We start from the raw sequence: 9,624 nt of genomic DNA, 5'->3' as shown, positions 1-9,624 counted from the left end.
AAAGGAATTTTGTAATGGTTTAATGGAAACTATACGAATTTCTGTGATGGTTTCTATTGTTTTTTTCAGCAGGGTAATGATACCCATACTGTGCTGCACATTATTGACAATACTGAGCTGAAGCTTGACTTTGCAAATTTAAAATCGCAAATCAAATCGCAATCGCAATATCTGTCCAAAAAAATCGCAATTTGATATTTTCCCCCAAATCGCACAGCCCTACTTTTAGTGTATGACAGCGGTCACTTTGAACTATCATTCTATGGGAATTCTCTCTTTTTTTTGTCGAAAGATTCTTTTTGGAACATGAGGGTGAAGTAAATATTGATAAATGTGTTCATTTTTTTCTGTCATCATTTATGTTGTTTCAAACCTGTATAATTTTTTTTCCTCTGTAGAACACAAAAGAACATATTTTGAAGAATACTTAAGTCCAAACAACACCGGACCCCACTGACTTCACTGTTTGAACAAACAAACAAAATATTCGTCTTGTTCGCAGTAGAAAGCACGTAAAAAGAGTTTGAAAGGACATGAAAATGTATAAATTATGACAGAATTTTCATTATTGATTATCTTTAGCTAACTAAGACTTGTTATAGCACTTGCATATCGTTGCTCTTTTGTTGATTTTGATTGCTTCCATTGTCCTCATTTGTAAGTCGCTTTGGATAAAAGCATCTGCTAAATGACTAAATGTAAATGTAAATGTAAACTATCCCTTGAAGCAATCATTTGTTCTGAGCCCTGCTGATGTGTTGTGTGCCTTCAGCACTGCAGTTCAGCACATAAGACACTTTAAATATGACTGCTAACTACACCTAAAATAATTTGTAAATAAAAACACTTTGACTGAGGGTTCTCAAAACTCTAGTGCAATGGGGCTACAGTGAACTCTTCTATAGTTCTCAGTACAAGCCACATGTTTCTACCTAGAACGCTTTGTAAGGAACCTTTGCCTTGTTTGGAATGCTGTTTGACTAAAACTGAATTTGACCAAGGTGTACTTCAGATTATTACATAACAGAGACACACGTACACAAAAAAATCTAACAACCCCGCAACCCCCCACTCCCTCTCTCTCCCTCTCTGTCAGTGTCTCCCCCACTCATAGACACACAAATAAATACGAACATATTTGTACCACTAACCCAGCTATCTATCTTCAGTGGTCATCCAGCAGTTCACAGTTTGTCTATTTTTGCACCATCCAATCATCAAAGTCATCGCTTATTTAAAATGTTCAATATTTTGAAAAGAAAAGCCACCTTAAAGTACAGCTAGTTGTCAAGCAGACTACCACAACCATCACAAAAGATTAATATGGTGAACTGTACATGTAAGTAAAAACAATTCTTACTCAAATGAGTAAAGTGTACCCTAAATACTTTGTTGTTGTGGTATTCACAAACCACTTTTTTGCCTAAATGTGGCCTCGTTGTAAGATTCATGTTCAGAAGATTTATTGTGTGTGATATCAGGTCAAGACCAGTATAAAGTCCCTCACACTTTGTCTCATTATTTGGGTCTCTGTGTGTCAGTTTCATGTTCTGGCTGGTGTCTTAAACCATATTTTTCGCAAAGATCAAGTGGTTTTGCATCCAACTCACACCCCAAAGATTCAATGGTTAAACAAACAACTAAGCTCAAATTCCTTTCAGGAAAAAAAACACACACACTCCGTATACACTAAAACACAGCCTTGGAAAAAATACTCATTTAACTATGGTTCAGATTGAAGCACCAAGCGTTCACTCAGGTTCTTTAGACAAATGCAGAGACACGCAACTGTTTTTCTCCATATACAGTCGTGGCCAAAAGTATTGGCAGTGACATAAATTTTGTGTTTTGCAAAATTTGCTACTTAAGCTGTTGTGTTCATTCACATTGTTTCTACAAGTTTTGGCAGTGACATAAGAAACAATGTGAATGAACACCACAACAGCTTAAGCAGCAAATTTTGCAAAACACAAAATTTATGTCAAAACGTTTGGCCATGACTGTAGTCTTAATTTAAGATAAAGTTTGCTTTCAGCTTGCATATTTTCTTATTAATGGTCTGCTTTTGTTCCAGCCGGTGCAGGTCTAATTGAAACCAGTTTTTTTAAAACAGCCATCCCACTTTTCATTCAAGTCAAATTACATTTATTTATAATTAAAGAGAACATTGTAAAACCACATATGTTGACAAAGTGAGATATCAAAACAACCAAATATAGTAAAAGATATAAATGCTTAAACTGTTAGTCTATGCAATGCAATTTAACTAATGCCCGTCAATGAAAATGCACAGCATGACAGTTGGACCTGCATGTCGGTGTGTGAATCAAAATGTTCCCTTTCCATGTATAGCTTGTGGGTGATTAAATGTGTGAATGACTCGAGAACAAAAACGAGAATAGAGAAGTTCAAGGCTAAGAGCTTTGAAGTGCATGGTGTCTTTGCGCTCGGACACAACTGTGTGGGGTTGCCTTGATGGCAGTATCCCTGGAACCCAGCTACCCTGAGGGAGGAGAGTGTTAATGTGTACAGCTGCCTCTGTGTACTGGTTTACTTGGCTGCAGACATAAAGAGAGGAACTTCAAACAAATTAAGGCTTCCTTCAGGAATTACAATTTAATTTAATTCCTACCTAATAAAATGGTCCTGAAGCAACTGAACCCAATCCATTAAAAGAAAACCAATAAAGAACATTCCTATACAGAACTGAAACTGAACACGAAACCAGGGGTCATGCGAAAGTACTGGGGTCTTATAAAACAATGCCTTTTATTCAAAATATTTCACAAAGTTTCTGACTATTTGAATGGACATATTTGAACTAATCACTTAATGAGCATTATGTAATCTATTTTTTCATATTTTAATAAAAGTGTTTATAAAATGTTAAGAAGAAAATTTTGCTTTTTTATTCTGGGGGTCCCTGGGGCAGCTAAGAATCTGAATAAAAGGTCCCACGGTCTGTAAAGGTTGGAAATCTCCTTAAAAAAAAAACTCAATTATGCACTCCAAATGAGTGCATATGGTCATGTGCATTGTTTCTTGCTAATTTCGGTTAGGCATTAATTAATCATATTAAAATAAATATAGACTGTAAACAAACATTTCTACAAGCCGGACAAACTTTTTCACTGTCCTCCGTACAGTCGCATTTCGGGGTACAAAGACAGGCGTGTTATTTTAACGCGCGCCATTTTAATCAACTTTATCAACGTAACGAATTGGTTGTAACGCACAAAATTTGTGTGGAAAAAAAAAAACACAGCAGTGCTCCCTCTTACCTGCCATCCGTAAATGATGTTACATCCAGCCAGTTGCCCATCTCGTTTTTCAAGCAGGGCATGTTAGGGTAAGGGGGACGGGTCAACATCCCGCCGGGGTACCACTGTTCGGGCGGAGGTCGCTCCCGCGGAACCAGAGCCTCGTTTCGGCCGTACTCGTAGGGGTTACAGATAAAAGGCGTATCGTGGCCAGATGCATAAGGGGTCCTATGTTTGGGAGACCCGTACTGGCCGTTACAGTCCTCAGCGTACCTATGCGGGTACGCCCAATTGTCATTTAGTTCACGGGGCATCATCTCCGCCTTGATTTTGACATTATAGAGATTAACGTAATCCTCCACGGGGCCCGCGAACTCGCCGGACATCTCCGCGGGCTTCGCAAAGCTCTGGCTCGGTCCGTTTTCGAGCTCCGGTTGCACGAAATGGGCCATGCTCGCGGGCAACAGTTGTTCGAACTGGCACGAAGCCGCTCGCGTTGCGTCCATGCCCGGTGCTGTCGTCGCTGCCGTACCTTCTGAACTCAAGTTGGCAATGTCCCCGGACAAGCTGGCGAACTCATGCACACCCTGCACATCCGCGGTTAGGTGTGATCGAGACGCGCTGCTGCACTGCAAGGTCGTCACTTCACCTGCTAGCTGCTCCAGGTCGCCACTTTTAAACATCTCGAGCACTTTGTCCCTGCCTCGCAGCTCTGCGCCTCTGTCTCGTCCCGCCGTGAAAGCGTACTCTCTTTCTTTCCCTCCTGCTTCCCGTTCGCTCACTGAGCAGTTGAGCAAAGGCATTCCAAACAAATAGATGTCCTCACTACTACTTTTAGTGGTCAGGGGCGGCGGCGCATGGTGCGGTCCCACCTCGCCCAGTTCGCTGGACTCCATAGCTAAGCCCAAAGATACGGACACGGCTTTGCACAGCTCTCGCGTTGTCTCCGAGATGCTACTGCTGCTGGTGGTGGTGTTGTTGTTGTTGTTGCACGCGCGACTACTACTCGCCACTCTTGCGTCACGGTGCGAGTTAACTTCAGCCTCAGCGCAGCCCTTCTGTCCGCTCTCTGCGCCCCGAAGGAAACCTGCGCGACTGCCGCTGCTTTCGGTGGCGTCTGCGCGGCCCGAGCTTGACAAGGACGTGTCGCATTTACTTCCTGTTGAACTCCGCATCACTGAACTCGCACTCTCGCACTCTTTCTCGGGGCAGCATACTATTACCTTGCTGGGGGACAGCTTGCTTAAACGCATTTCCGTCGACGCGGTCTCCAGCAGGCAGCCGCGCTTCTTGGAGCTAGAAAAGTCCAAACTCTCGGCGTTGCTCTCTCTCGCGACGCGCACGTTTTGGAAAACGCTCTGGTAAGGTCCGTGAAAACCTGCGTCTGGGGACTCGCAAGCCTTCCCCGGAACCTCCAAAGTCTAGAAACAGTACAACACAGGCCGTGAGGGTTTAAAGGGGACTCACCGCAACAAGTTCATCGACGAAATCCTTGAAAAAGTTCCAGTCAGACAGACGCCAAAGAGCTGCGCTGCGCGAGACCGCGTAAGCAAAAATAATCAAACGAGCGCTCACGCTCGCCGGAGACTCATAGGCGGCTCTTAATAAACGTCAACGGAAAAGTTTTCCGAAAATGCACGTGAACAGCCTTCTGCTCTACAGAGCGTTATTCCGTCCCGCCGTATGCTCAAGTCAGACCTGCAGTCTACGCGCGTTGTCCATAAATGAGCTAATGAAAGTGAACCCTACAGGGGGTGGGAATTTCTCTCCGCCGCTCGACTTGTTTTCCGTCTACCTTGAGAACAAGCGATAAGATTTGAGCTGCCTGTTTTCAATGATCAGTCCGACTCCGAGCCGAGGCGGCGGTTACTACAATACCCTAGGCAAATCACAACATCCACACTTTCCTTTTTAAAGTACAATTAAAGCCCCATTCTCTCGTGTCAGGTACTCTCCTGGGCTCAGGCGCAGGTAATGCGGGGAGAGCCTGCTGTTTCACAGTGTTTTGCAGGGGTAAGCAGTTATTTTACGGAGAGTTCGCTCTCAAAGTCCTTGAGCGCTTTAACTGTCAGGACTAAATAATACAGAAACAAGAACGGCGCCAGTAATACGGGTAAATGAGAACACGCTACAAATACGAGCACGGGATCACAACTCATTTTCACTTAGTAAAATATAACACTGATGTATATATATCATAGGTTTAAAAAAGGTGAAAAATACAATAAAATCAATCAGCCCCATACAGTGCTCTATGGGAGTCTGCACGGTGCGCACGTTATAGGAGTTCTGGGCCTCTGTTCTGCGGAAATGTTTCCCATGACATTTATTACTGAGCACACATTAAATCCACCACGGGACTGTTAAATCCACAAAATTAGCCATTTGAAGAGCAAAATATAGGATGATGGCTATTTTTTTTTAAATGGGAGAAGGCTTAACCTTGCCAGAATAAATGTTCCTGTCTGGACATTTAATGTCAGTTAAATTAAATATGAAATTACATGTTTTTTATGTGCGTAATTTAATGGACTATTTTATTAAATGATAGAATTTAAGCTCAAATTAATGTAAGGTTAGATTTGTAAGCATTATAAACGCCCCAGGGAGAATGTAAATGTTTGAGTTGAGAATATGAAATATGGAAAATGTGACTAAATCAACAATAAAAGGAAATGAGAAAGAGTCAGAATGTGTTAAATAAATAAGCTCTGCATGAATAAATACATGAAATCACAATTTTTGCTTGGACTGTTGTTGCTTTGACAAAGGCAAGGCACCATTTTAGGTTTTCATTAAGCTCTAGAAGATGAGAAAACATCAAGACAATAATTATATCTACTAAACAGTCAGGTCCTGAGGTGTCTTCTCATTCACATCCAGCCATGAGGACCAGTTTGATCAAAAGACCATTATCATGAGTACTACAAGCAGTATTATTATTTTTCTAGAACTTTCACCAGTGCAATACTATCCTTTCAACCCTATCCTTTTTTATTCACTGTAACTAAATGTGACCTTTATTGTTCTCTTTGCCACAAGGCTCAGAAGATTTTAATGCTCCTCAGTGAGAATACAGTATTCATTACTAATCCCTGCTGTCAGTTCAAAATTAATACCAGTGTAACATAAACTCTTATGTTACAAGAAGAATTATTTCCTGGCATAAACTTTACCCTATTAAGAAGCGAGAGTTCAGAGAAGCACTTCACATGCAGCAAGCGTGCCATGTATGCAGTTCAGGAAAAGGATATTGCATTTGCAGTGCTTTATTGTCGTGAACCGTGTCTGATTTGGATGAAGAATGATGCAGTGAAGTGTTTGAGGTTATTCAGAATGAGTGGCTTTATTCAGAATGAATTGGTGAGCGGCTGTGGGAGGAGCTGAGAGTGAGGGACGGAAGTTGAGAGGGCTGTTTTGTTTTGGAGATTGCTGAGATGAAGGGAAAGTGCTCAGTTGCATTGTTTATCAGTGGAGGCTGAGTTTTGGTTATATCTCATCATCACATTTATTTGTTTATCATTAGGAACAGGCATTCTTCCCATCTCTTGCTGGTGCTGTTTTTTTATTCTTCTTTTGCTCTATCACATCTGTTTGAGTGTGTGTGTGTGTGTGTGTGTGTGCAGCACCTGTTGCTTAGTAACTGAAATTCCACATATACTCAGAGCATTACGGCAAAGTACAGCCCAAATACTCTGATTGAAAAAAATAAATGTTCTTGTATTTATTTAAAGTAATTTAGAAGGTTATGGAGGCCTGCTAATATTATGTTAAAAGAACATTCCAGGTTCACAATGGAAGTGAAAGGGTCAATCCTTACTGTTTCAAACATACAAGCATAAAGAATAAGCATGATTTTTTTATGTGGAAAAAATGTAAAGTAAAATTATATCCAATTTGACAACTTTGATGCCATGACAACATAATGCCTAAAAACTCTAAAATGATCATAAAAATAACAAGAACAACTTTACTGCTCAAATAAACAAGTTTCAACAGAATTAAGTGCTTTATAAAATTCTAAGCTTCATATTTCTGCTTTAAAAAAATTGGTCTCATTCATTTCCATTGTATGTGGTGCCTCACTGTAATTTTATTCCACATACACTGTTGGTTGATTGAACTTAACTTCTATTGTTTATGGAACATTCATTTAATATTTTCTTTGAATATTTTTAGATTTATTAGATAGATTAATTTAACCTTAGGCTGTCACCAGAATCAAGATTATATGAATCCTGACACGTGCAAATTAAAGTCTGTGTCTGTTTTGTGTTCAGTGATGAGCAAAACCTTTTGATGTACAGTTTTTCTCAATCGATTTGACACTTTTCTCCAATGCAATGTTGTTCTCAAAACAATTAGCACAGCCATCCAAACACAAAATTATCTTAACCAAACAGTTCAACTTTACTGCAAAATGAAGCACTGCAATTTTTTCTAGTAACGCATTTATAAAAAGTAAATATTAACATAAAATCTATAGGTGTGTTCTCTATTGATTATAAAACACATTCATCTGTAGATGCACAAATATGCTAATGAAAAGACATGTTTATTGCAATTCCTCAACAGGGAGTTTTGTTTTCTATATTACTGTGTAAATCTAAATGAAATAAAAATTGTTATCTAACACCTGCTATCAGCCATGAGAAAAAAAAAGCCCCTTTAAACTTAAAATCTGTGTGTGCCACCTTTAGCTGCAAGAACTGCAAACAAACTTTTCTGATAACTACAGATCAGTCTAATGACAAATGTCGAGAGCGCATTATTGTAGCGCGAAAGCACATAAATATAATGCGCGTGCACGAATCTCTCCGCTCGCACGCGGATTTCCTTTGCTCTCGCACAAAACCGGACGCGCGCGCTCAGATACACGCTGCTCTCGCCCAGAGAGAGTGCGCGCACTTAAAACGTGTCTCTCCTCTATCTCAAAGTGTGCGCGCTCAAACTGTCATTAAAATTACCCCATACTGTTTCCCCTTCAGTGCGTCTGCGCAAACATCAAGACAAAAATCGCGTCCTCATGATTTCGCGCATGCTCCGTACGGATCGTGTGCTTCTATCATCGCGTGTCAGTTTATAGTGTTTACACTCAGGGGCGGATCTAGAAAATAATTTTTAGGGTGGCAAAGGGGTGGCATGGGGTCTATGAGGGGTGGCAACACCAAAGCAAGTCCCCATGCATAGTTTTTTTATTTATGGTCTGACATACACAGTTGTGTTCACAAATATTTTATCACTATTAAGTAATAATCTATACTGTTTAAAATGAAAAATAAATAACAACATTTCAATATCCATCATGGCACCAAGTCAATACACAACATAAAAAACTTCAACAGGTTATAAATGTTTCTGAGCTTGTATCACTAAAGAAGACATGCGGTTCTATTAAAATTACATAGGCTACTTAGATGGTATAATCACATTTAGTGCAAGTTTAAGAGCAACAAAAACTTTTGAATTTACAGACATTAGATAAAAATACAGTAATACCAAAGCACTGAAACTGGATCAGTTTTGAAAATAATGTTTGATTTTCTGTTATTAACAGAGGTGGGAATGTCTGTAATCACCAAGAACAAACTCTATCAACCATATATAATCTAGCAACACCCCAGCAACTGCATAGCAAGAGCTAGCTTTTTTCAACTGCTTACACACATTTTCAAAACTTTGCCTCTTTTTTTTCAAAACTTTACAGTTACACACAAATCCAAAAATTGCACACACAAAATGCAAAATGCCTCACATCTCTTGCAAAACGAAGCACTGCATTTAAAATATCACAAACACATCTCAAAAGCAAACATTTGCAAACACCTTTGCCATAATATTAATTCCTGTTAGATTTTTGTGTGTTACATAGAGAATTGTGTGTTGTGTTTTGCAAAAAGTGATTTATGAAATTGAAAACGGAGTCAAAGGTCAAGAATTAGTGTATGGTTTTGGAGATTTGGTGTGTGCTTCTGGTGTTTGAGTGTCAGCTTTCAGAAATTGTGTGACAAGTAAAGATTTTGTGTGCAAGCAGTTGAAAAAAACTGTAAATGCTTACAATTCAAATACACAGATGACTTTCCTGCCCAGTGAACACTGAGATCAATAACACCGTAACCCAGGGCTGTACGTTAACTTTTTTTTCACATAGCACTGGTGCTACAGAGGTTGAAAGTTTTGTAGCACAGGCCAAAAAGTTGTAGCACAAGTATAAAACGTCTGTTATCATGTCTGAAAACAAACACAAGTAATGGAGTTCATCACTTAAACAGGCACTGATGTTCCATACAGAGCACAAAAAATACAAACCATCACAAAAATTGTTTTAGACAAAGTTTTCTTAATTTGCTAAAAATGGAAGAGT

The 9,624-nt window shown here is 39.8% G+C and overlaps 1 protein-coding gene across 1 annotated transcript in view; it reads right to left on the bottom strand.

The window, feature by feature from the left end:
* Positions 1–2,276: 2,276 nt before the first annotated feature.
* Positions 2,277–9,624, bottom strand: part of LOC107718662 (uncharacterized) — a 14,466-nt gene continuing 7,118 nt past the window's right edge. Inside the window, exons 2-3 of the mRNA XM_016525854.1 lie at positions 3,282–4,681; positions 2,277–2,558 (exon numbers count right to left, since the gene is read on the bottom strand). Of these exons, the coding sequence (XP_016381340.1) occupies positions 2,327–2,558; positions 3,282–4,681 (1,632 nt within the window). The 3' untranslated portion in view covers positions 2,277–2,326. The remainder of the gene's footprint in view (positions 2,559–3,281; positions 4,682–9,624) is intronic.

Source organism: Sinocyclocheilus rhinocerous, unplaced genomic scaffold, assembly GCF_001515625.1.
Source record: "Sinocyclocheilus rhinocerous isolate Xijiao unplaced genomic scaffold, SAMN03320098_v1.1 scaffold873, whole genome shotgun sequence".
NCBI lineage: Eukaryota > Metazoa > Chordata > Actinopteri > Cypriniformes > Cyprinidae > Sinocyclocheilus > Sinocyclocheilus rhinocerous.
The sequence above is the reverse complement of the archived record's forward strand: the minus strand, read 5'-3'. Positions and strand labels throughout refer to the sequence as shown.